General features: G+C 49.4%; 2 protein-coding genes across 8 annotated transcripts in view; one reads left to right on the forward strand and one right to left on the reverse strand.

Annotated features, from left to right (window-relative positions):
- SMYD3 (SET and MYND domain containing 3) overlaps nucleotides 1-27,608 on the forward strand; it is a 792,487-nt gene that overhangs the window by 711,509 nt on the left and 53,370 nt on the right. The gene's annotated exons all lie outside the window — the stretch shown is intronic.
- KIF26B (kinesin family member 26B) overlaps nucleotides 7,900-27,608 on the reverse strand; it is a 439,262-nt gene continuing 419,553 nt past the window's right edge. For all 3 annotated transcript variants that reach the window (XM_077901364.1, XM_077901365.1, XM_077901366.1), the window contains 3 exons: nucleotides 24,353-24,555; nucleotides 23,682-23,832; nucleotides 7,900-14,732 (listed from right to left, as the gene is read on the reverse strand). In XM_077901364.1, the coding sequence (XP_077757490.1) occupies nucleotides 14,584-14,732; nucleotides 23,682-23,832; nucleotides 24,353-24,555 (503 nt within the window). In that variant the 3' untranslated portion in view covers nucleotides 7,900-14,583. The remainder of the gene's footprint in view (nucleotides 14,733-23,681; nucleotides 23,833-24,352; nucleotides 24,556-27,608) is intronic.

The following is a 27,608-nucleotide window of genomic DNA, read 5'->3' on the forward strand; positions in this document are numbered from 1 at the left end:
CTATCCTATGCAAAGTGTTGTGCTAGGTCTGGTGAGCCAGACACTGTTGTGTCCTCTCAGGATGTACCGTCTAGCAGTGAAGACACACTGGGCATGCAGAACAGTAATAATGTGATAAATGGGACCTTCTCCACTACCAGGTACCCATCCCCTGGGTGCTGAAGACAAGATGGACATTCTCTAGTGGCAATCCCCATCAGATAGAGCAGATTTAACTTGAAAAACAGAGGATATGGGAAAGTGAAGAAATCGACTATTATGGACTGAATTCTGTCTCCCTGCAAATTAATGTGTTGAAGTCCAAACCCTAGTACATCAGGATGTAACTGTATTTGGGCATAGGGCTTTTACAGAGGTGACTACACTCTATGAGCTTATGAGGGTGGGCCCCAATCCAATCTGACCAGTGTCCTTAGAAGAAGAGGAAATTTGGACACACAAATTGGCTATCTGTGAGCCAAGGAAAGAGACCTCCAAGGAAACCAACCCAGATGAGACTCTCAGCGCCTCCAGAACTGAGAGAAAATGCATTTCTGTTGTTCCAGCCACCCGGATAATACAGTCGAAGCAAACAAACACATTAAACATTTTATCCCACAAAAAAGCAAAAAACAACTAAAAAAATTCCAGAAAAGCTGCAAGTATAGGCCCGAAAAACTTTTTTTTTTTCCCTGAACTGTTTGACAATAACTGGTTGACCTGCTTCTTTCTGCTCATCCTTCCTGGCTTTCCCTAGCGTTTCCTTCTCTGTGCTGCTCGAGTACCCATCATTCCCCCTGAAAACATATCACATCAAAATCATTGCTTATCTATCTTTCTCCCCACTAGGCTCTAAATCTCTGGAGGATGGGGCCTGGGTTTCTTTCTCTTTGTACTCTCAGCTTCTGACATCATCTTCGGCTGGACAAATATGCCCTGAGAGGGCCAGGCACTGTGTAGACTGGAGAATGTTCTGGCCCTGGGGGAGTTCTCAGGTCAGTGAGGGAGAGAGACGATAAAGGGGCAGTCACGTGGAAAGGGTGTGAGCACTACAATGGGAGCAGTAGGCTAGAGGTGGCACTAGAGAGTGCCTTGAAAGGCATCCAGGAGAGTGCCTTTCAAAGTTGGAGAGCCTTCCATTGCACTGGGCTTGACATGTCCTCGGACTTTGCCAATGGTGCTTTGCCAGGGCAAGCAATGAAGAAACGTTTGCTAGACTATATAGGCCATGTCTGCCTCGCTCACTGCTGTTTCCCCAACTCCTGGCCTATCTGACACATTGCGGTAAGCAGTAAATATTTGTGCAGTGAATGCTTGAGTTTGACATCCAAGATCTTCCTGTTTTTTTTCAAATGCCTTTCCCACCTTCCCTCTCACTTTCTGACTCGTCCTTGTCCAAAGGTGTGAGCTAATCCTTACCTCAGTGGGGGTGGTGCTGAAGATGAAAGGCAATAATAAATATGAAAGCACTTAGCACAGTATAACGTGCTCTATAAACATGAGTTAGCACTCACTGCCTCTTCCCTTCCAGGCCATGTGTTGGATGAAGTCGTGCAGGGCTGACCTGGTTGGGGTTCAGACGCCCTCAGGACCTATTTATGCTCCTGTCAATGCAAAACAGACACAAGAATTCTCAATTTACCATTCTTTAGATGTTGCGTAGGTTTTAATAAGGACCTTAGAGATTCCTTCCTTTGCAACCAGGAAAGAATAATTCAGGTACAGTAATTAGGGTTCATGCAGTCGCTGCTCTTGGGGACGGTCCTAATGAGGGTTTTTCTTTTTGTCTTATTGAGTTCTCCCCAAGGGAGCTCTTATTAGAGGAAGAGGAGCCCCACAGTCACAGTGGGAGGTCGGCTGTGTCAGTAGGGGTTCCCCAGAGAAGCAGAACCAGTAGGAGGTGCACACATATGGAAGGAGGGTGTAGACTCCCTGCACATCATTTGGGTCACGCGGGAGCACGGAGGGCACCGTCCATGCGTTAATAATGAGGTGTGTGTGTGTGTGTGTGTGTGTGTGTGTGTGTGTGTGTGTTTGGGGGGCATCGAGAGACTGTCACCGTGACCAGCAGCCTGAAATGGCTCCGGAGGCTGAAGAGAGTGTCTCCTGGAGCAAGTGCCTTGTCTAGTCTGTGTCCCATTGATGTAAGACATGCCTGGGGCGGGGCGGGGGAGCTTCTTCCCCTCAGGAACCCTGAGCTGGAAGGTTGCCATCATTTGTGGAGGGGCAGGGTCACCCCAGGAGCTAGGGGAAAGCCGGGGGACCACAGGGCCGGCTCCCTTCCCCGAGCTGGGGCTGCCGCCGTCTACACAGCGCGCTTGGCGGTCCGTCCACCGCTCGGCCTCTGCACTGAGAGTGTTGGTGCTGCTGCTGCTGCTGCTGCTGGTGCGGGGGAGGGAGTTAGGGAGGAAGCCTCCATCCCTGGCTCCCCAGACATAAGGACGTCACTTGGGGTCCTGGAGTGCCCAGAGGACAGGCTGTGGGGCAGGAGCTCCGGTGTAGACTCCACTGGGGTTCAGGCTCTTCTCGCGCCCCCGCCCCCGGCTGGCTCCTCTGCACCCCCGAGGGTGCCCCCTGGAGGCAGGGCTAACGTGCCATCTGGCCCCCGCACTCCCATTGTTGGGAAATCCAGGGCCCAGAGCCACCTTCTGAACAGCCGGCCCGGGCCACCCACGCCCCACAGACCGCTGCTCCCGGGCCTGCACTTTCTGCGGGTGCGCCGACCCGCGTGAGCTGTGACCCTGCGTGAAGGCTGACCGCCTGCGAGGAGCCGGTGCGGGTGTTGGGGGGTCCCAGGGGCTTGACCAACACTTTGCTGGGTTGTCCCTGCCCCGTGTCTGATGTGACACAGGGACCACCTGGAGCCATGTGTCACGTCCTCCGGCCCTGGGGCCTCAGCAACCAGGAGAGGGCAGCGCAGTGCACCCCCTCCACAAGCTGAGGGGGCCGGGAGGCGGCTTAGGTGCGCTGCCAGGTATGCGACTATGTGCCCCTCCCCGTCCCCGCAGCTCCTGAGGTGGCAGCTGCCCTGTCTGCCGGGCCGTGCGCGCAGCCCATGGGGTCTCCATCCCTAGGTCTTGCTGCTCAAAAGAACACTATCAGGCAGAGACTATTCTCTCAGTTGCTTTGCAGGTGGAAAATGCTGGCCATGGGCTGGGAGGGGTTAGTGGCCTGCACAGGCTCTCCACCTGCCACCGAGGAAAGGGTGTGACACACAGGCTGCGTGCTGAGTAGGTCCTGGGCCCCTCCCCGCGGCAGCTGCGAGGTGAGGCACGTTAGAGCATCTGGGCTACTTGCCCTCAGGTGCATGTATGTGCATGCGTGTGCGCACTTGTGTTCACTGTGGGACACGCACGTGGTGGCTTCTGGAACTGCTGCAGAATGCTTCATTAGCATGTCGAGGCCTCTGACCAGGAATATCCCTCCGGAAGTCCCTTCCCTAAGCACGTGAAAGCTCATTACCTACATCTGAGATGTTTGGAAATGAGATTTCTTGGTAAAATAGAGGCATCAAAGATGTGATTGCCCTGAGGAATGTAAGCTCTACGGCCCGGGCCACTGCTGTGTTCAGTTAGGTGCCTCCTCCCTAAGGAAGGACTGGCCACCCCTGCCACCAGGGCGGGCCTGTTGAGCCTTTCCTGTGAGGGTGTCCCCACAATGCCTGAGGACAGCGTCGGCGGGACCGCTGTGGGCTCCTCGATGCACAAGCACGTACTGGGACAGAGTCCCCCTGGGATGTCTTGTCAGTAATCATTCCCCTGGGAGTGAGGTGTAGGGAGTGGCACGACCTACAGCCCCGTCAGCTGCTAACAGACGGGGGCCACTGGCGTTTGCGAACGAAGGGACAAAGGGACGAGTGCTGGATGAGGCAGCAGGCGTGGGCCTGGGAGGGTGCGCGGCCGTTTCTCTACTACCTCGTCTCGGGGGAGCGCTCCGCGCATTCTGATGTCCTCTTGCACACGCACACTGCGCCCGTGCTTGGAATGAGCCCGCGGGCCTGGACAGACAGATGCGGCTTCTCTGCCCCCCACGGATGAGGAATCTGGGCCCAGGGACGCTTGGCAGCTCCCCTAAAGCAAGTGTGACATGCGGTCCTCATAACAGCACCCAGGCTTCCCGGCTCCTGGGCCAAGGCTTGAGACACGCGTGGGGATCCTCTGAGACCCTTTCGGCGGGCGCCCTGTGTGTAATGGATCCGGGACTCCCTTTCCGAGAGGGGTTCTGAGACCCTCTGTGTCTTATCGCTGTTGTGCCCGTGCTGTGCCGGACCCTCGGGCTGCAGGGGGCTGCCCTCGGGAGAGCTGCAGGATCTGCACCCCCACCTCAGCGTAAGGATTGTCTTAAAGGCACTTGAAGACCAGCAGGTGCAAGAAGGCCTTCTGATCTCCCCCTTTCTTCCCCAAAACAGGAGATAAAACTCCCAGGTGAAAGATGCCCTTCCAGAATTAGGAGAAAAGCAGCATTCTCATCAGGGTCTGGTGGGGGTGGGGGGGCATGCAGAGGGGTTGGGGGAGAGGCTGAGAGGAGTCAGCACACAGACTCTTTCGTAAAGATGACCCCTCTTCCTCTCCCCTCCCTGTGTATCTGAGTTGTGTTTCCACAGGGCCTCTCTCCCTTCAACCTACTATGAGAGTACTTCGGTGTTGCCACTGTTTGAGGTCTTCCCCTATGAAATCTCCTTTGTCACATAAAACTAATACAAAATGAGTGTGTATGCCCTTACCCTGTTCATTCAGCTCTGTCAGTTCCACGCGCAGGCCCAGCCACAGACCCCAGGACGACCCGGGGTTAGCCTCCCCATCACCTCTGCAAGCCTGATGTTTGGGGACAGACATACGTGTCCTCCAGGAGAGCCACAGGACCGTATCCTGAGAACTTGGAGCATCCGACAGCAGGGGCCCATCCACCTTTGGAACCTCAGTATATATTTGTGGAATGAGCTGAATCAGTGAAATGCATGCTTAGGGGGGACAAGGTGACCATCTCAGGACCATCAGGGAAGGCTTCTGAGCCTTGCTTAGGGCGGATGGATCAAAATATGGCCGTGCTCAGTGTATAAAATGCCTTATGTGTCCTAGTCCTGGGTGTGTCCTGTTCAACATGTTTACTAGAGTGTCATTTATTATAGCCAAAAAAATGGAAGCAGCTGGAAGGTCTAGCAGCAGGGAATTACACCTACATGATGGCCAGTCTACCTGATGGAATATTATGCAGCTGTTAAAAGCCAGTAGTAGGAGCACATGAGCTGATCAGGAGTAAATGTGCAGGGGACAATTATTCAGGGAAAACAAGGAGATTCCCAAAGGGTACGTCCCGGTGATCAAGAATTGGTGAAAGTATATGTGACCGTGTGTGTTTATAAAATAATGGAGTGAGATTAAAGGCTATTTTTATTTTCCATTTCTGGCTTTTCAAAAGTCCGGTTGAACAATAGGCCTTCCTCTCTAGGACCTTGGTAGTGAGTGGATCTCCGTGGGCTCATGGAAGGCCTTTGAGTGTTTCTTATAAGCGCACGCAAGGTGTGTGTACATGTCTGGGCCCAAGATGGAGGGCAACCTAATGATTTTGAAATGAAAATCAAATGGCAAACTGTTCCCCAGCACGCAGGATGCTGAGCACCAAAGCAGCTTCTTCTGTTGGCCTCCGGGTCGCCTCGCCTGCTGGAGAGGCCAGGTGGCTCTGGGGGACAGCTCATACCCCATTCTCTACATCCCTTGGCCTCTAAGCTCCTTCTTGAGCTCTTGACAAATGCAGGGAGGCGGCTCCCCCAAGCAGGGGCCTGCAGGGGCCTGGCTGAGTGGCTCTGGGGCCTGGGGCCTGGGGCCTCTCCTCCTCTCCAGCAGATGGGCCCTGGGGAGTCAATTTCCAGAGCAGAAATGAAATGACCTTCAGAGTGACCTGTGCTTGGACCCCCTCCCTCGCTCCCCCTCCCTCACTCTCCTAACCCCGGGGCTTAAGACCCTTCTGGAGGTGAGGCCCGGCTAAGGGCCCAAAATCAAGAAAAGAGGGCGTGTGTCAGGGATTGGTGGGAGAGGACTTCATCCTTCAAGGGGGCATATGTTTGCCTGTTTGTAATGGGGTTTGGTTTGCCAGCCAGTCTTGCCAACCTAAACGAGCTTGTGAAGCCCAAAGTTCATGAAGCTGTTTTATTCAGCAGCAGCAGGGGCAAAGCAGGGGCAAAGCCCATGCTCGATAAAGGTCTGTTCAGTGATTGCTTTATCAACATTCAGTAGGGGGCCAAGGGCTCGAGCACTCCTCTGTTTCATCTCTTGGAGAGACAGGCTTCAGGAGGCTGGAAGCCAAGGCTGCTCAGTAGTTGGGAGGTCAGGGTTATGTGTATATTGAACCAAGGGCATGAGTGTGACCCAGTGTGGACCTGCTGCTCTTACTACACTGTGACCTGGGAACTTAATCCCAACTGTGCATTTATTTGCAAACACAGACCTCCAGTCCTTCGGTTAAAGGTGTTTGAAATTTTAGCAGACTCAAGCCCAAGTGTTGTCCGGTCCCTCTTCTCCCAAAGGTCATCCATCCATCTATCGATCCATACAATTAATATTGAGTAGCCACTATACCCCAGACTCTGTTCTAGAGGCTGAAGATGTAGAAGAAGAGCCCCTCCGCCCCCAGGTGCTGGGATCACACCAGCTGCTGACAGGCCAAACTGTTTACACTCCAAGGGCTCCAAATGTTTATAAGTTTTCTGGAAACTAAGCCTTCACCTGGAGGAGCAAGTGGAAGCATCAGACATGGAGACACTTCCTCCGTGCAGGTGCCAGGACAGTCTAAAGTGCTTTGCTAGTCAGTGGTGTCACCTTGCTCTGTTTTTATGTCCATCTGGAGGAGGGTGCCATGGTGGACAGAGAGTTAATGTTCTCCCTGAGATGAAAAAGCAGGATCGAAAGGGAAAAAGAATAAACGGAACACTAATCACAATTTTGAGTGCTTTGAGAGACCATGCAGTAAGAGCGTACGTTTGGATGGTTTTTTCTCAAGGGTAAGGGTGAGGGGGCTAGCATCAGTTTTAGATGCAGCTTTGCGGCCTCCTGTCTCTCAGGGGGATGCTCAGAGTCAGGCAGCGCCTCCACTTACTCTTCTATCAAAGCTTCTTAAGAACCTATGGTTGCTGCCTAGAGTGGCCCAAAGGGAGCGCAGGAAGGTGTCGTGGGCGATTTAGGAAGAGGCAGAGTGGGGAGCCTAGGAGGTGTGGGTGTCCAGGCCAGCTCTGCAGAGGGGGAGACGTGGAGTCAGGGCAGGGCCGCGCCAGGAGCCAAGTGTGTGCATCTGGGCATTTGCCGGGGGTGGCCGCTGCCCTCCCCTCAGCTGCCCGGTGGATGGGTTCCCGCAGCTCAGAAAGTGCCCGACGGCTGCTCGGGGAGAGTCTGCAGGGGTCAGGGTGGGAAGAGACTGTCCCTGGTGGGGCGGGGTACCCTGAGGAGACTTCCTTCCAGTTTCTGACCTTGTTCTGCTTCCTGCCCTGCATGTACTAGTCGCAGTGAGGACGACACAGCTGTAACAAGGGGTTGTGTGTCCGAGCCTGAGCCGTCTGCAGAGGAGGAGAATGCCTGCATTCTGTGCAAGCCCCAGACCCTGCACCGGGGACGGGCACCAGGCCAACAAAAACACCACCCCAGCGCCACGCTTCACACTTGCATGTGTGATCCCAGCCCAGTGGCCGACTCCCGGGGATGCCGACCAATGCTGGGGCTCTGGGACTCAGCCCCCCACCTACACCCAGCTCTGGGCAAGCTTCCGAACTTGCTGGAGGGCAGCCCCCGAGCGGGAGGAGACAGGCCTCATGCTGGGAGGAAGCCCACAGCCAAGGGCTTGCTCTAGTGAGAAGAACCCTCCTCCGGGGCCTTGAATTATTACCCCTCTGCACAGAAGGATACAGTGGATAGAGGCATCCAGAACTCCGAGTAGAATAGAAGTGAACATTTAATGCCACCATAGTTTGCTTCTTTTTAAACACCAGATTCTTTTTGACAACATTTTACACCTCATATGCCACAAAAAGTCAGAGATCGTCGCCAGCAAACAACGTCTTCACACTGGAAATGGCACACAGCTTAATGGGTTCGTCATCAGTTTGTGAGAACTAGAACTTTCTCTTCCAGACTGTTCTCCAGGTAGCCTGCTCATGGTTATCAGGATCGAGCCAGCGGCTAGCTTTGATACAGCAATGTATGGACGCAGACACAAAACCCAGCCTGTTTGCAAAGAGGCTGTTGGGACCTGCCCAAGTACAGAATAGTTGGGATTTCAGCCTTCGACAAATGAACTTTATTTAAAAAGTTTTAACAGCAAACACTTATAAGCTAAGAACTTGATCTTTAAGACGGCACCAATCCTTTATCCAGTTAAAACAGTGAATTTAAAACCATGATCGTAAATACTACCAGTGAATTTTAAATCAAGATTCTGTGACCTTGTTGTGAATCGGCCGTTTCTCACACAGATGAGTGACTCGGCAGGCCTTGTGTCCCATTTCCAAGTTGGCCCGCGTCTACAGATAAGCAGGTTTATATATACATACATACATTACTAGGCGGCAGGAACCACCACGCTCATGTAGCACAATGTGCCCATTTTACAGAGTTGAAAACAGAGTCCCGGAGAAGTTTGGTCACGGATCCACGGCCACAGGACTCCTGACGCCACTGGGATCAGAAGTCCTATTTTCTGCCCTCTGCTCTTCCATCCTGCCACATACCTTCTGTACACATGCATCCATCTACGCCCCGGGCGCACACACACGCACACACACGCACATGCACGCCAGTACAGGGGCATGATGTGCGTCCACGTGTTCACACACCTGGTGCACCCAGCACCTCCTGGGAAGAGCCCGAGATTCTGGACTCGGGTCACGTTCCACCCTAAAAACTATTCTGCGGACTCGGGCCGATCGCTGCCTCTTGACTTCAGTTTCTTCATCTCTAAAGGATCATCCCCAGCTCCCGCATGGAGCACTTCGTCAAAGCACTTCCCATCACTGATAGCACTTTCTCTCTACACTGTCCCAGAAGGGCAGCTGTTTTGAACCCCAATCTCCCCCTGGGGAGCCCAAGTTGCATAGCGAGGGAGGGAACCAGGCCTGGCCCAGCGTCCTTACCCCTGGCTCCAGGCTAGAGCTCCTTCTCCAATGAGACTACTGACCCCAGCCCCTCTCCACCTCTCAGACTGAGGAGAGGACCTGATGCCTTAAGTATTACGGGTTGTAAAATCCACTAAAGTGCTTTGGTTTCTCCAGAACAAACAGGTACTAATGCATCCAAGGTGAAGAACTCTGGTTGCACCTGAGGGGTGGGTGGGTGGGGGTCTCAGGGGACTCTGGGGACCTCATACTGTCCATATTTTTCACAGAAATTTTGCAGAAATCCCACCCAGGCCTGTGGAGGCTGATTTCCAAGCCCATTATCATCATATTCAAAGTGATGGGACCTTTTCCCTTCAGCCACTCGCTATGGAAACAGCTTAGATGTTGCACGAAGCCAGATAGCTTGAGGACTGGATCCTAATCCTGCCCTCCTGATTTATTTATCTTTCCCCCTCTGGGGCCCATGTGTCTCTGTTATAGACCTCATGAGAGGAGGGGCTAGGACAGCCACAGATGCCCTCACCTAGGCTTCAATGCATAACACTTGGAAAGCATTTCCAACCGTGATGTATACATAAATTATAAAGCACAGGTGAGGCTACAAAACAATATCCTGAGTTTACAAATAAATTCTACTTTTTCCTAAAATTGAACAGGACTGTGGGCTGTTGGTCAGCAGTGTGGGGAATGACGTGGACATGCGAGGGCCCCATTTCAGTGTTCATCCCGATGTGCAAGGACACGGGGCATGAATGGGTTTCCAGAGTGTTCCTTGGGCACGCTGAAGGCTGTCTCCTGCCTCCAGCACGTTCCATGCCTGGTATGAGGACATTGGCATCCGGTTCTGATGAGGGCTGCCCAAAAGCAGAATGTATTCATCTACGGGGTGGGTAAACCAGCTTCTGCGATCGGATCAAAAACTTTTCTGAGAAGGTGGGCTTGAGTTACAAGAGCATCTGCTGGATTGGAACTAGGTTTTTATCTGGAAATGAACAGTTTGTAGTTATAAAATATACATACACACGTGTGTGCGTGTGTGTGTGTGTGTGTGTGTGTCGGGGAAATTGCTAAGTGACACGCTTTGCGAGTTCTTACCCACAAATGCCAACAGGTATTTGCTGCAGGAGGAAAAAGAGCTATTATAATCCAAAGGAATGAAGTATTTTACCGTCTGCTCCCTGACCACCACCCCCACCCACCAAACCATGTTAGACCACTCTTGGCAGTGTCATTGGAGCTGGGCATGTGGCTTTGGCTCACTGGGCAGAGAGAGGAGTGGGCTTCATCCACGGCAGCCAGGTCTCCCGTGTGGCAGTGGTGAGCTGTGGCCTCTGTCGCCGAAGGCCTGGCTGCACTGCCTGGGCAGTGGTGGGGAGGCCCTGGGGACAGTGGGACCAGGCAGTTTTGAGCATTGGCTGTTGTGACAAGACTTTCAACCTGTTTCTTACTGACAGGGTTTCAGGATTTAAAAGAGATCACCTTTAACAGTGAGTTAACGGTGAGGAAATCTTTCAGTATATGCTCAGAGTGGGCTAAGACTCCAGAAGGAAGTAACAATAAACTCCTGATTTCAATCGTGGAATGGACTCAGCTTTAGTCATTTCTTTTGCGGCCTTTTTGGGATTAAGGAAGTTTAAAACCTTCACTGCATTGCTTTTTTGGAAGCCTCAACCATACACTGGCCATGGCTGAGGACGCTGGACGCCGTGTCTGCAGAGGCCAGTCTGTCGCCTCTCACAAGCCTGGACCTCTGTTCCACAAAGCAGTCAGCTGCTTTCACATAGTGACACTTATGGAAAAGGTTACATATCAACCTAAATTGGACATCAGCTCTATAATTTGGAGCCCAGAGAAGAGTTTCTTGCTCAGCAAGCACAGAAGTCCAAGAACGAACTTAAGTTGTAAATGTGTGTCAGACTTTTTGAGCCCCCTGCCCCGATGGCATTTGGGGCTACAGGGAGGTCACTGCCACCTTCCAGGAATGCAGACTTCAAGCTTGAGGCTACATTTACAACAATGGCCAGATTCTTGCCTGCCGAGTCCCGCATGCTGGGCTGCATGGCTTCCATGCCTTCCCCAGCTCTGGGTCCCTTGTAGGACGCCTACCAGCATCAGTAGAGCCTGACTTCTGCATCTGCTATGAGTTCTGTGTGTTCACAATAGCAACTGGACATAAAACACCACACAAAGTGTTCTGATTTCAAATCTGGAAGAGATGAACGTTAGCAACAGCTTCCCAGTGATGGAGAGGGGAGTTCAAGGACGAGAAGATCAAAGATTGCAGCTCTCAGGTGGGAACCGCAAGCCCAGGATTAAGCACGCTGTCACTTGGTCACAGCATGAACCAGCCCCACAGAAAGCAATCTGGATTTACTCCCTGGGAAACAATATCACCATTTCCCCTCTGTGGGTCTGAGTTTTGTTCTATGGCTAATGCCTCACCTGACACTGAACTGTTTGGGCAGATTTCAGATGAGGAATGAAGGCTTGCGGATCTAGATGTTAATTTCACATAGAAGCTTCTGGTCCTTTTATTTGAGGATAACGAAATGGAAATGGGTTGACATTCTCCTTGCTTTCCTGGGTTATGTGTCACCAAAACCAAAATGTGGAGCTACTTCACGTGTGGCCAGTTAAGGGGACAGCCTCAGAAGAGTTGGCCAGGCCTGTGTCCCTTTGTGCCTGGAGAGCAACATCTGTAGCATCAACTCCTAGGAAGAACCAGGAGCCAGCACGTGACAGCACAAAATTCATGCCGTCTTCACATGGTTAAACAGTACTTGGTACATGAGGATGTTTGCAGCTCACTGAGTTTTAAGGGAAAGAAGGAAAAAGAAAAGAAAAAGCCAGAATGGACAACCTCCACACAGAGTTGCTGTCCTCAGCCTGGCTGACGACATTCTGTGAGATGGTCCATGGCGTGGCATCTTCGGGAAGCCAGTCTGACTCGGTAAGAAAGCTCTTGGTTTCATTCAACCCTTTTGCTACCTCATGAAGTTGCGACAAATGTATACAAGCAGGCGCAGGTAGTAGGAAAGATTGAGATTTCAAATTTCTGTAGCTGTTTCTACTTGTTCTCGCTCTGGGAAAGGCACCAGGACCCATCACTGGCCTGCTTCAGGAAGCCAGCACAGCGTGGCGACCTCGGGGCTAGGGGGCATGTGCCGGCACAAGAGCTAAGTATGTGGGTTATGCATCAAGTGAATTTGTTTCCAACAAAGACTAGAATACTCATCTTTGACAATTCCCGAATTAAAGGCTTTTCACAGAGTGGTATATTTCAGAGTAGCAAGCAAAAGGGGTACAGACTCAGACTCAGAAGATGGGCATCCCTTGGGGTGCAGAAGCTTCCATATGGTTGCTGTTAAGCCCATTCACACAGGTGCTGTGAGGGCAGAGGTGTGTCCAGAACCGTAAACTGCCCTGCAGGCTGGCGTGAAGGCCAAGGAGCTGGGTGAGGCCCTGCTTCCTAGGGTGACAGACACACTCCCTGCTAAACTACAGGGGGACTGGTCCATTCTGGGGCACCTTCCCCCGCGTTGTAGCCTCTTCAGCTCTGAGATGTGTGCATCTCTGCTGCGTGTATGTCTGCAGGGGGCAGGCTCTTAGACAATGCAGAGCTGGACTCATGATCCACAGGGCTGGCTTCCAGGCTGAGGGCTGACCTCCAGACACTCGAGCCTTCGGGGCACCGGGGCCTGTTCTGACCAGTAAAGGACCATGTCCTGTGAAGCTTGTGAGACCCCAGTCCCTCTGCTCTGAGTTCGGCTGAGCTTCACTGGCTGCCTAGCCAGCTGTGCGGGGCTTCGTGTGTCCAGAGGAGCACTGGCAAAGGTTCACACGGATCTGTTTCCTTGGGGAGCAGCTGGGTCAAGGTGCAGGATAGCAGGGACTGTCAAACCTAGAAACAGGTTCACAATGGTATGCTGCATTGGAGGGCAAAACCTGATAGTACGCTGTGACACCCCGAGTACCCTCACCAGTGGGCAGGCCACAGGGCCCTGACCCGAGAGGTAGGAGGCAGCCCCTGCTATTCCACAGCTGTTATCAGATAATCCTCTGACCACTTGGTACCTTGAGGTTCCATCTCTAAAACGGGTATGATGATCCCTAAGGGGCTGGAGGCAGGAATGAACAGCTGGATCGGAGGATGAAGTCCTATGGTTCTGGGAGCGAGGGCCCAGACAGGCCCACGCATGAAGCTCTGGGCTCTGCCTCTCAAGGGGTGTGCAGTTCACGACAGGAAACCTCTCTACTTTCTGGTGCCAAGCCTGAGGGGGAAAAGCCTTGTCCTTTCTTGGGATGGAGGCCTTGGGACATGGGGGAATGGGGACGTTTTGCATTTGAGCAGCACTCCAGTCCACAGGGCCATTATGTGATTCCCAACATTCTTTCTTGTTCTAAGCCAATGCTGTTGCCAGTCTCTGAGCATATACCAGCCTGAGAAGGTCTCTAACCTGGGAGAGGCTCCCTGCTTCTAATACCTTCGCAGAACTAGAGAACAAAAAATATGGCTCTATCAGGTTGGTTCAAGCTTTCAATCCGGTCTTTGGGATAAAAACGATTAAAAAAAAAAAAAAGATGTTTTTGACGGCTGTGAAAACCCTGGGTTTGGGGGTAAGGGAACCAGTATGTGCGCCAGGACTCGGAGGGAGAAGCTGTGTCTGGAGCAAACACCCCTCTCAAAGGACACAGGAGGCCTTGCTCATAAAGGTTCCTTTTCCCTTAGAGATGCAGCCCCCTGTGTCTCTGGAGCTCACATGCACCTGCCCCCGAGTCTGCCTGCTGCCCGGGGCCCCTGGGGAGAGGTGGCCTCATGTCACCTGCTGTGCCCGCCGTCTCTGGAGACACAGCAGCTCGGGCCCACGAAGTCTCTGTGTTCTGAGTGGCCTTACCAGAAGAACTGTAAAGGACACTGAACATTTATTCATATGCAATACCGAGTAGGGAATAGATCTACAAATACTACTTAGAAACAGCAAGTCAGAAACAGGATAAAACACCAAGAGAAAACGAGCTGGAAATACATTTCAAAAACGCGCTTGATTTCCGCGCGTGTGGTGGTGTTTTCATCTGGACTAGCACCATCTGTACACGAGAAAGTCTGAACATAAACGTTTGGATAATAAAGATTTGCAAGGCACTTAATCAGTCGCTCTAGGTGACCTGTTGAGTGGTTTTAGCTCCCGACAGCCATCCTGCACGCGCCCTCGCCCCTTCTCACGAAGCCAGAGAAGAGAGAGGTCTCTTGCCAGCAGTCCTGATGTATAAACAAGTTCTCGAAAGTTCCTCAAAGTGCTTCTTCAGTCTCGCGGGGCTTCCATGTCCCTTGGGCTTCCCATCACTTCCTCCTCCCACATGTCTGGTGTCCGCTCCTCTCCTACAGAAAACAAAAGAAAACTGCCTTCCGCTCAGCGCTAACTCCGGACGTGCACCAACCTTCATCCTCCTGCCGCTGTCTCCGAGGTCCCGGGCGGCGAGGCGCTGGCGGGCCCGGCCGGCCTTCATCGGCGCCGGGAGGTGATGTCGAAGCAGGTGATCATCATGAGGTGGGCCTTGCAGAAGTTGACGCGGCTCTCCAGACGCTCCGTCACGCACTCGAGCGCCTCCAGGTACTCCAGGGAATCCAGTTCCCAAACCTGCTCCAGGTCAACTGCAAAGGAGGGGAAGCTGGTGGAGACGCTGAAGGCACAAGGGGGTAGCCTCCCCGTCACCGCCCTGCCGGCCCCCCCTGATGCTGGGCCCTTGGCTCCATCATTAGGATTTCAGGCCCTTCCCCTGTTGATGAGACTCTGAGGGATGAGGCCTGGATAGCAGCCAGGATGGGGGCATGGCCCGTGAACAGGATGGTGGCCTGGGACCCCCAGCTTGGCCGGGCCTCCCCTCCGCCAGCACAGGTTCCTTAGAAGTGATGAGAGGCACAACTGCTATTCCGCCTCTTTTACCAAACTCGAGTTTCCAAGAAGAATAAAATAAAATGAGAGGACAAGTGCGAGAACTGTAACACGGATGCTGTGGAAACACAAGAAGTTATAATAGAGGCCGCCTCTTTTTGCAGGGGGGCTAGCGGAGACCCTAAGGAGTGAGATGACTCGGGGCCAGAGATGGTAAGGATGAGAGCTGGGATGAGACCAAGGGCTCCTGACTGTCAGGCTCATGTTGAGAAAACACGGAAGATCCAAGATGGCAACGAAGGAGGATCCTGAACTCACCTCCTCACTCCTTGCACACACCTGCCTAGCAAATCCTCCTAAAGAAGAATGAGGGCTGGCCAACAGCCTTCTGCATGACAAACGATGGAGGGACCAACACAGAGAACCACAAGAGAGATGGAGACATGGCTCTGAAGGGACCCCACCCCCACACTACTTCCTGCCCCAGATGCTGTCAGCTGCTGAGGATGGATAGAACTGAGCGGCCAGGAGCAGGTTCATCAGCCCCAGGGCACAGAAGAAAAGCCATGGTTTAAAAGTCTCTGATGAGAAGAGAAAGGAACCGGCCCTGTGCCACATCATGAGGGGCTTTGCTGGAACTCTCTCTGGGTCAGAGGGGCTGGGGAGCACTATGGCTTACATTCACCCTCCACCTTGATGGTGCAGAATAGAGCAGGGTCCAGGTGCCATGGACAGCCTGCCACCTCAGTGAGCCCTGGGCCCTCAGCCCACACCAGTTCTGGGGACCCTGGGGTACAACCACAGCACAAAAAGAAAAAGCAACTATAATAGAGAGAAACCAGCCCCAGAACTCTGCCAAATAGCAGGGGAGCTGTTGGACCTCTCTCCAGCCCACAGGGGCTGTTCCACCCTCACCATGTTAGCAGATAGGATCAGGGTGGAGATACCCTCACTGGCCTGCTGCCACAGCAAGCCCCAGGCGCCCAGGCCCCCAGCCCAGCAGGCCCACCAAGGTGGTCGGTCCCAGGGTAGCACACACCCAGACAGTGCTGGACAGGGCTCACTATAGCTCCAAACAGCTTTCCAAGGTACACAGGAGCAAAGCATCCTGGAACACTCCAGGCCTGTACCACTTCAGCTCCAGACAACCTGTCAGGGCACTCCCACTGTAGAGCGTCCTGGGACCACCTCCAACCCACATCTGCTTCAGCTCCAGTTGTCCAGCCAGGGTGATGCTTGCCCTGAACCTGGAATCCCTGGCTTGCACTCGTATCAGCTTCAGCTGTCCCATCAGCATGCCCTCTGTGGAGAGCCCTGAGACCCTCTGGCCTATACCAACCTCAGCTCCATGCACCCTGCCAGGGCAGCCCTGGCACAGACTTCCCCAATCCCCAGCCCTTATGCCAGCCAATCAAAGATGCCAGGCATACATGGCTAACACAGGGACATCTCTACATATGATCATTCCTTCAACCTCATAAGAAGAAACACACAGGAACACAGTTGAACAAATGAAGAGACAGAAGAATATGCTCCAAACAAAAGGACAAGACAAAACCTCTGTAAAAGAACTAATGGAAATGGAGATAAGCAATCTACCCGATGAAGAGTTCACAGCAATGGTCAGACAGATGCTCACCTGCTGGAGAGAAGAGTGGATGAGCTCAATGAGAACTTCAACAAAGAGACCAAAAATATAAGTAAGAATCAGAGCTGAAGAACACAATAATTGAAATAAAAAATATGTAAGAGGGAATCAACAGCAGATTCGAGGGGGCAGGAGAAGGGATAAGTGATCTGGAAGCCAGGGTGATGGAAAGCATTCAGTCAAATGGCAAAAAGTAAGAGTAATTAAAGAAAACACTTTTTTTAAGGGCTGTCTGGGACAACATCAAATATTCGGATTATCAAATTATATTATTATTTAAAGAAATTATAGCTGAAAAAGTCTCTTACCTGGGGAAGGAAGCATAGACAGTTTTAAATAAGGTGAATCCAAGAAGGTCCACATCAAGACATATACTAGTTAAAGTGTCAAAGATTAAAGAGAATTTTTAATGCAAAGCAAGAGAGAAGCAACTAGTTACATACAAGGGAACCATCATAAGACTGAGCTGATTTTTCAGCAAAAACCTGGCAAGTCAGAAGACAGTGGCATGATATATTCCAAAGTGCTGAAAGAAAAAACCCTCTACCAAGAATACTCTACTTAGCAAGATTATCATTCAGAACTATCATTCAGAACTTTATCTGAATTATCATTCAGATAAAGAATTGCCCAAACAAAAGTTAAAAGAATTCATCACCACTAAATGAACCTCAAAGAAATGTTGAAAGAAACTTCTTTAAGTAGCCAAGAAAAGGCCATAATTAGAAGAAAATTATGAAAGGAAAAAAATTCTTGAGTAAAGCAAACATACAGTAAAGGTAGGTCAGTCACTTAAGAAAGCTAGTCTGAAGGTTAAAAGAAAAAAATAATAAAACCAATTATACCTAAAAAATTAGTTAAAGGAACTCATAAAAAGATGTAAAATATGTCAACATATATAAAAAATGTGGAGTGGGGAGTAAAAATGAAGTTTTAGAGTGTGTTCAAACTTAAGTGGTCTTCAATTTAATAGATGGTGCTATATACTTAGGATGCCATATGAATCACAAACCAAAAACTTGTAATAGATACACAAAGGTAAAAAGAAAGGAAACCAAGCATAACACAAAAGGAAGTCATCAATCACAAGGAAAGAAAGCAAGAGAAGAAGAAAGGACCAGAGAAGAACTACAAACACAATGAGAGAACAATTAACAAAATGGCAGTAAGTACATACCTGTTGATAATTACTTTTAGCGTAAATGGTCTCAATGCGCAAATCAAAATACATAGGGTGACAAAATGGATAAAAAAACTCAAGACCCATCTATATGGTTCCTACAAAAAAAAACCCTCATTTCAGACCTAAAGAAACATACAGGCTGAAAGTGAAGGGGTGGAAAAAGATATTCCATGCAAATAGAAGCGAAAATTTAAAAAGCCAAAGTAGTAAAACTTCTATCAGACAAAATAGATTTTAAAACAATTACTGGGCAGCCCAGGTGGCTCAGCAGTTTAGCGCTGCCTTCGGCCCAGGGCCTGATCCTAGAGACCCAGGATCAAAAAAATAAAACAATTACTGTAACAAGAGACAAGGGCATTACAGGATAAAGAAATCAATCCAACAAGACGGTATAACAACTATAAATATTCACGCACTCAACACTAGACACCTAAGAAAAGCAAATATTAACAGACCTAAAGGGAGAAATTGACAATCATACAATAATAGCAAGGGATTTTAATACCTCACTCACATCAATGGATACATAGATCAACCAAGCAAGAAACCAGTAAGAAAGCAGTGGCTTTGATGACCTATAAGGCCACATGGACTTAACAGGTCCCTTCCCAAATGGCAAAATACACATTCTTTTTCAGGTGCACATGAAATAGTCTCCAGGATCGATCACATGTCCCAACACAAAATGAGTCTCAATAAATTTAAGATTGAAATCACATCAAATATCCTTTCCAACTACAGTGGTATGAAACTAGAAATCAATTATAAGAAAAAAATTGAAAACCACAATCAGGTAGAGGCTGAACAACATGCTACTAAACCACCAGTGTGTCAATGAAGAGATCAAGGAGGAAATGAAAAAAAAAAAAATACATGGAGACAAATAATACACAATGTTCTAAAATTGGGATGCAGCAAAAGTAGTTCTAAGTGGGAAGTTTATAGTAATACAGGCCTACCTCAAGAAAAAAGAAAAATTTGAAACAATCCATCTTACACACAAATGAACTAGAAAAGAAGAAAAGGCCAAAGCTAGTAGAAGAAAGGAAATAATAAAAGAGTAGAGCAGAAATAAATGAAATAGAGACTACAAAAAAAAGATCATTGAAACCAAAATCTCGTTATTTGAAAAGAAAAACAAAATTGATAAACTGTCAGCCAGACTCATCAAGAAAAAAAGCAAATCAGAAATGAAAGAGAAGTAACAAGCAATACCACAGAAATACGAAAGATTATGAGATTATAATGAAAAATATGCCACCAAATTAGACAACCTAGAAGAAATGGATAATTTCCAAAATTGAATCAGGACACAGAGAATTTGACCGAATTACTAGTAATAAAACTGAATCAGTAATCAAAAACTCTCAACAAAAGTCCAGAACCAGATGGATTCACAGTTAAATTCTACCAAATATTTAGAGAAGAGTTAATATCTACTCTCCTCAAAATGTTTCAAAAAAGTAGAAAAGGAAGTTAGTTTCCAAATTCATTCTGTGAGGCCAGCATTACCCTGATACCATAGTCAGATGAAGTCACTAGGAGAAAAAGAAAGGGGCAGCCCCGGTGGCTCAGCGGTTTAGCACCGCCTTCGGCCCAGGACATGATCCTGGAGATGCAGGATCGAGTCCCGTATCAGGCTCCCTGCATGGAGCCTGCTTCTCCCTCTGCCTGTGTCTCTGCCTCTCTCTCTCTCTCTCTCTCTCTCTGTGTGTGTGTGTCTCATGAATAAATAGATAAAATTTAAAAAAAATACGTGTTAAAAAAAAAAAAAGAAAGCTGGAGGCCAGTATTCCTGATGAACATAGATACTAAAGTCTTCAACAAAATATTAGAAAACCATACCCAACAATACTTTAAGAGAATCATTCACCATGGTAAAGTGGAATTTACTCCACAGATTCAAAAATGGTTCAATATCCACAGATCAAGCAATGAGATACACCACATTAACAAACCGAAGGATGAAAACTATGGGATCATCTCAATAGATGCAGAATAAGCATTTGACAAAGTATAACATCTGTTCATGATAAAAACTCTCCAAGTAGTTTTAAAGAGAATAATCTCAATGTAATAAAGACCACATAGGACAAACTGAGAGCTAACATCATACTCAATGGTAAAAAACTGAGAGCTTTTCCTCTGAGATCAGGATAAGATAAGGATGCCCACTCATTTTTATTCAACATAGTCCTAGAATTCCTAGCCACAGAAATCAGACAATAAAAAGAAATTTAAAAAGCATCCAAATTGGTAAGGAAAAAATAAAACTGTCATTTTGTGTTTTATATAGAAAACCCTAAAGATTCTACCAAGAAAACACTAAGAGTAATAAAAGAACTCACGAAAATTGCAGGATATGACATTAATATACAAAAATCAGTTGTGTTTCTATACTCATTACAAGAGTAATGAGCTAGCAGAAAGAGAAATTAAGAAAAAAATTTACAATTGCACCAAAAAAAATACCTAGGAAAAAAACTTCACCAAGGAGGTGGAATACCTATACTCTGAAAACTATAAAATAATTGATAAAAGAAATCGAAGATGACATAATGGAAAGGTATACCGTGCTCCTGGATTAGAAAGATAAATATTGTTAAAATGTCCATACTACCCAAAGCAAGCTACGGATTCAATACAATCCCTATCAAAATACCAACAGTAATTTTCACAGAACTAGAATAAACTGTGCTAAAATTTGCGTGGAAGTACAAAGGACCCCAAAAAAGTAATCTTGAGAAAGAACAAGGTTGTAGGTGTCACAATTCCAGGTTTTAAGCTACAAAGATAGGATGTTCAAAACAGTGTGATACTGGCACAAAAATAGGAACAGACCAATGGAACAGATAGGGAGCCAAAGGAATATGCTTATATGGTCAATTAATCTATGACAAGGGAGGTGAAAGTGTACAATGGTGAAAAGACAGTCTCTTCAATAAATGGCATTGGGAAAGCTGGACATCTACATGCGAAGAATGAAACTGGACCACTTTCTTATAATATATACAAAAATAAACTCAGAATGGATTAAGGACCTAAATGTAAGACCTGAAACCATAAAACTAGAAAAAAACAGGCAGTAATCTCTTGGACATTGGTCTTAGCAACATTTTTCTAGGTATGTCTCCTGAGGCAAGAGAAACAAAAGCAAAAATAAACTATTGGGACTTCACCAAAATAAAAAGCTTTTGCACAGCGAAGGAAACCATCAACAAAACAAAAAGGCAACCTACTGACTAGTATAAAATATTTACAAACAATATATCTCATAAGGGGTTAGTATCCAAAGTATATAAGGAACTTATACAACTCAACACCAAAATCCACAAATAATCCAATCAAAAAATAAGCAGAGGACCAGAACATTTTTTCCAAAGAAGACATCAGATGGCCAACAAACACATGAAAAGATGCTCAACATCACTCATCATCAGGGAAATGCAAATCAAAGCCACAATGAGGTGTCACCTCACACCTGTCAGAATGACTATTATATACACAGTACCCACATGCACACACATGCGCACGCACACAACACAACAGAATATCATTCAGCCATAAAAAGATGAAGATCTTTCCATCTGTAACAACATAGATGGACTCAGAGGGCATTATGCTAAGGGAAAAACAAATACAAATTTGATTTAACAAACAGAAAAACCAAAACAAACCCATAAATATAGAGAACAAACTGGTGGTTGTGAGAAGGGAGGGTGGCGGAGGGGTGGGCAGAGCAGGTGAAGGGGAGCGAGAGGCGCAGGCTCCCAGTTACGGAATGAGTAAGTCTTGGGGATGGAAGGCGCAGCGTGACATCAGGACTAAGAAAGAAAAATAAAAATGGAAGCCAGCACAGAGATTTCTAGGCCAATATTCAGCTTATCACCCACAGCCAGGGAATAGTCAGCGTGCGGCTTTACTGGGGACTTTTTTTTTTTTTTTTTTTTTTAAATTTTTTTATTGGAGTTCAATTTGCCAACATATAGCATAACACCCAGGGCTCATCCCATCAAGTGCATCCCTCAGTGCCCGTCACCCAGTCACCCCAGCCCCCCAACCACCTCCCTTTCCTACCCCTTGTTCGTTTCCCAGAGTTAGGTGTCTCTCGTTTTTTTTTTTTTTTCTCATTCATGGTATCATTTCATCTTAAAGGAATGATCTGTGTTTCTCCTTTCATGGGGCCTTCTGTTCATTCCCTTTCTCAGCATCAAACCATCGCTGATTCTTGACATGTACAAAGGCAGGAAGGAAGCATCTACACATATGGGCCAATGTGTACGCTTGCTCCTGTCCCAGAAAAAACCCCGACTTTGTAAGATGAAGACCATTCTCGAGCATGCCTTAGGCATAAACAGCTCTTAAAAAAGAAGACTTGAATGCAAGCAGAACAAATGAAGGGGGACTGTCTGCCTGATGGGGCGCCCCTGGGGCCCTGAGGTGCCTGGAATTCATGAGCTAAGGAGACGGGTGTTCACAAGTGGGAGAGAAATGAGCACTGGGCCCCACATGTACGCCGTGGGCAGACAGCAGCTAATGTCCTCACTCACATCACCCCCTACCCCATGGTGCCTGGCATGACAACACCCCTGAGAGCGGGAGATTGTGTCTCCACCCATGTCTATAATGGAGGACCTAAGTCAGTGTGCTGTGGAAGCAGGCACGAGGAAATGGTCTCCTATTTGGTTCAACTCAGGAAACCAAGGCTCAGAGAGGTTAAGCGTCTTCCTCAAGATCCCACAGCTGGTATGTGGGCAAGCCAGCCTCCCGTCAGGTCTGCATGACTGTGCTCATCCCACACATGGTACAGCACGGTAGGATGCTTCACAGACTGATCACCGTGCTCTGTCCTCAGGTTGGTGCGCTGGATCCTCCTCACAAGGATCCAGTGGGGTGCTTGGGCCATGTCACTACCCCATTCTTACGGAAAAGAAACTACTTGGAAGCATGCTGCCTTTAGGGGTAGAGCACAGCTGGGAGGCTGGCGAGTCCTGTCCTGCGTGCACCTGGTATTTCTCAAATCCGAGCCTGCAGACCCTGCCTACCACACTCTCCCTCCAGCCAGGGAACAAGGGGGAGAAGGTGATTGGCATGCAGGGACCGGTGAAGGGGTGAGGTGGGGGGGGAGGGGTGCTGGGAGGCTGGGGAGCAAGTGCAGGACAGGGAGGGAGAGGAATTTTAATGGCAGTCATGCATTTTATTCTATAGACTGAGTCTTCCAGCCTTGCGTCCCCTATCAATGAAATAGTCGGGACCTTTATTTTGTGGTAAATGGAATGGTTAGGAGCAAATAAATAGGAGACAATTGAATCTGTCAGAGAAAGCAAAATTGTTCTGAATTGTTACGAGATGGTTACTGTCATCCTAGGCTTTCTATTGAACAGAAATAACACAGTGAATGCTATTCTTTTCCATCAAAAATGTTTTTCCTGCTTTCTGGGTTCTTTGTGAGGCTTTTCTAGGATTGCACATTCCACCCTATTAGAAGCTCTATAAATTCTTGTGTATTTCAGGCTAGAAATGCAATGCGATCTTGTGGCCTAGGAGAAGATTTGTAATGCAGCTTCATGTCTGGGGAATCTTCTGCTGTATTTTGGGGGGTGGGGCAGTGTGGAATCTCATTTTCAGATGCTTGGGACTGAGACACATGAGGAAAATTCTTTCAAGAGCAACACTCGCTATCCCCATGCTGCCCCACCGCTCCCATCTTCCCTGCGGAGAGTGAGGCTGTGGGCTCGTGCTACTGTCTCTCTGATGGCATCCAGGGCCCTCAGATCCGGACACCATCTGCGCACACCTCACCCCGGGCTGTGTGCCAGGCCTGTTTAGCTGGCGAACCCGGCAGTCCCCACGATAGAAAGAAACCTGGGGCCTTACATTCGCTGAGCCACTTGTTGGGATCCAGCATCAGATACTGTTTGGTGATCTCCAGCTCCTTCATCAGCCACTCGTACTTGGCTCGGACCTCGGCGATTCTCTGCTGGCGATGCTCCAGAATTTTCAGTTTTGCATTGAAGCACGTGACCTCCTGGAAGGCAGAAGGGAAGGAATGGGGGTGCATGAGGAGGGGCAGAGCCCCAGCTCGGATCCACGCAGCCTCTCCTAAATGGGAATGCTCTGTGCAGTCAGCAACAAGGGGGCTGGCCCCCTGCCGGGGAGCTGGGGGGGACCTGGGCCCTCCCTGCCACATTTCTGCCCTGCCAGAGTCAGCTCAGACAGCTGCAGGGCAGGATCATCACAGGCATTATTTCTTGAATTGAGGAGGTGGCTGGTGTCCCAAACTGGAGCCAGACAAGCCCTGAGGACCAGCAGTGCCCAGCCTCTGAGCCTCCTAGACACCCGGGGCGGAGACACGCAGAGCTCTCTGAAGTCCTGTGCAAATACCCTTTATCTGGGGCAGAGCCACCACCTCCCTCCCATGCCAGAAGCCCGCTGGGAAGTCTCCAAGGGTCTGAGGCGGCCTCTCGGGTCACTGCTCCAGCACCTGCTTGGGGCTGGGTGGTGGGCGGGGAGCAGTGGCTGCCATCATGGGGGGACAGATCCCTTACCTTGCTGTTGCCCCCTCGTCGCCGCTGCAGCCGTTCTACGTCATCAATTTCATAGACTTTAATCTCAAAAGGCTCCCCGAGGCCCCTCTGGGTGCTGCGCAAGGGGCCATCCACCCAGCGGACCCCGGTGCTGCTGGCAGGTTTTCTTACGGGGGATGGGGTGTCAAGGGACAGTGCCGGGATGAGCCTCCGTCTCTGAGAACCTGAGGAGGGAATGAAGCCCAAAGTTAATCCTTTTGAATCTCAATCTTTTAAATATACATATTGTTTGGGTGTGAGTGGTTAGGCCCCTGACAGGCACCCCGGGATCTGCTGCAGGGGCTGAATGTCCTGCTGCCACCTCAACATCTACTCCTTTAATTTGGCACTTGGGCTTTACTTCCAGAAGCTCATGAACTCCCTGATTTACCTTTAGAGCCACCGCCAACCTCCACCCGTGAAACACACACATGTGCGCACACACATGCACCGGCACGCGCCCCAAACACATGGTCTAGAAATGTGAGCCATACTAGCCACACCCTCAGCATGAATACATGTTACAATGAAGTTAAAGAGGTATCTGTGTTAGGAAAAGGGGTCCTAGTGCTTGGTATTATAGTAATAGTTCTAGAAAACATTGTTTATTTGCTTATAGCCACACCACCACCATGATAAGCACTGATTACGTGCCAGACCCTATTTAGCATGCTTTACGTGTCATGATGGCCAGTGGGCTGTCCCTGATACCCATTCTCTTCTTTCTCAGTGAAGGGGACTGAGCAGGAGCAGGGCATAGAGCCCCCAGAATAGGGACCATCCCCCCCAGTAAAGGTGGCTTAAGCTCCCACCTGTGGGGTATCAGCAGAAATGCTGCAGGCAACGCTGGAACGTGTCCTTAAAGCTGGGGCTCTGTCCTACTCCTCCTGTCCCCTCTGTCCTGGATGAAATATGGGCCTGACACCTGCCTCATGAGGTGAAAACCATCAACAACAAAAAAAGACACATGGAGTCTGGACTTGAGGCACCTTCGAGAATTTTACATGACTGCCTACCCAGATCTTTCTTCTTTAAGGACTTCATTTTTCTAGAGCAGATTTAGGGTCACAGCTACATTGAGAGGAAGGGACAAAACGAGATGGTAACTGGTGACCCAGTGAGCAGTAGAAGGTGGGCAGAGCAAAGCAGGGCACTCTCAGCCCTGTTGAGGAGTAACTAGCCACAGATATTAGTGCAGCAGCTCTGCAAACTGAACCCGGTGCCCCACCACACAGTAGAGTTTGTTTGGCACCTGGAGAGGGGCAGGCGTTTGGTGCTTACATGGCCAAGGATATAGAAGATGGGCTCGGTGCTTAAAGCCCGGGTCACCAGCAGGGGGAAGTATGTCAAAAAGACCTTGGAGCTAACTGTAGGGCCACCTGCCAGCCAGCTGATTGGCCAACCAACCAGCCAATGACTCGATCAGTGGTGTCCAGTGGACACACAGTAACTGGTGCCAGTGCGGTGTGGGCACCTGGCAGGCCGGGCCCGGTGCAGAACTGGCCCAGCAGGAGCTCACATCCAGGCAGCTCAAGCCCTGGGTGCCTCCCAGAACCATCAGGCTCCCTGGCTTGGCCTCTCTTCGGGCAGGCCCTCCACTTCCCTCCCCGGCTTTCTATGGTCAGAACGAACTTCATTCAGATCAAAGTGCCAGTCTGGTTTTCAGATTTTCCCAGCTAGCCAGGGAGAAGGAGAGCAATGGGAGGAATTCGAGGGGGGAACACAGTAGGCATGGGGTGAAAGGTCAAGGACACAAGCAAGAAGATACTAAGTGTCTGGGGAGAGTCCACATGACACCTGATGAGTGATGCCAGAGGGCATCAGTGTAAGTCCTAGGACTCGGGGTGGGGCCACCGAGCAGAAAGGGCCTTCCCTGTTCACGTCCTTTTATCACTGAACGTGCCCTGGCCAGCACAGACCTCTGCTCCCCACCCAGGCTGGCTGTCACCACTCTAATTCACGGCCAGCGGCCGTGTTGCTGACCACAGAAGGCTGGCCATGTACTGTGGATGGATGAAAATCCATCAGCAAAAGCAACCACAGCCTTGCTCACCTTACCACACTCCTGATCAAGAATCTAGAATGACGCCCCACTGCCACTACAATTCGTATCGTAGCTGCAATGCATTGAAGGTGTAAGTCGGTCTGAGTTCCGTCTTCTATGGTCATTACATCCATCAAGAACACCCCCCTGGTGAATTAATCTCACCCTGTTGCCCAGTGTTTCCTGACAGACTCTTGTGGATCTGGGCCTCTCCCACGTCTAAATGGTTCCCATGCTCACACTGCACTACACCACTCCGGACTTGGCAGTATGCCTGGGTCACCGTTCTGTTCCATGCTTTTCGTACTTTGTCACCAACTAGATGACAAACCTCTTGTAGTGGCCTTGGCTTTGATGCTGCCTGCCCCTCCCCACCACGCCCGCACCTCACATGTCATTAAGTTTCAAAAGCACCGCAGAGGGGGACCTATCAAGATTTTGGAAAGGGGGCAGCCCCAGTGGCGCAGCGGTTTAGCGCCGCCTGCAGCCCGGGGTGTGATCCTGGAGACCCGGGATCGAGTCCCACGTCGGGCTCCCTGCATGGTGCCTGCTTCTCCCTCTGCCTGTGTCTCTGCCTCTCTCTCTCTAGCTGTGTCTCTATGAATAAATAAATAAAAAATCTTTAAAAAAAAAAAAAAAAGATTTTGGAAAGGAAGTCCTATTACCACCAACATTCTTTATATCATCCGCATTGTCTCATATGACGTGAGCATTAGAGAGACCGTGCTGGTTCTCTACCAATCCCCTCGTTTTACTTTTATGTGAGCAAACTGAAGCCCTCAGAGGGTAGTTATTCCCTAAAGGCCACACAGCTCAAGACTCCAAGTCTCCTGCTCTCCAGCTCCGTCTTCTCACTGCAGTACACTCTGGCCAAGCCCATGCACTTTCCACCAACATGGATCTCCAGGAATGGGACCAAGAGGGTGACCTTAATGACATTTGGTTGTTTCTCATACGGCATGCATTACAAGGCACTCTGAGAGCTCAAGACTATCATCCACCTGATAGATTTCTAGTTCATTTTTCAACCAAAGTATTAAAAATTTTCCAAATTAAAAGCAATCTCCGATAAAAGATAACTGCCTGTCTCGTCTGCAGTTTCAAACATCTCCAGTAATGGTATAATCCAGCCATCTAGCTAGGAATTTCCTTTGAGGAGTTTTATGGCTTCTCTTAAAGAAGTGGCATTTGATT

Source organism: Canis aureus, chromosome 6 (genome assembly GCF_053574225.1).
Source record: "Canis aureus isolate CA01 chromosome 6, VMU_Caureus_v.1.0, whole genome shotgun sequence".
NCBI lineage: Eukaryota > Metazoa > Chordata > Mammalia > Carnivora > Canidae > Canis > Canis aureus.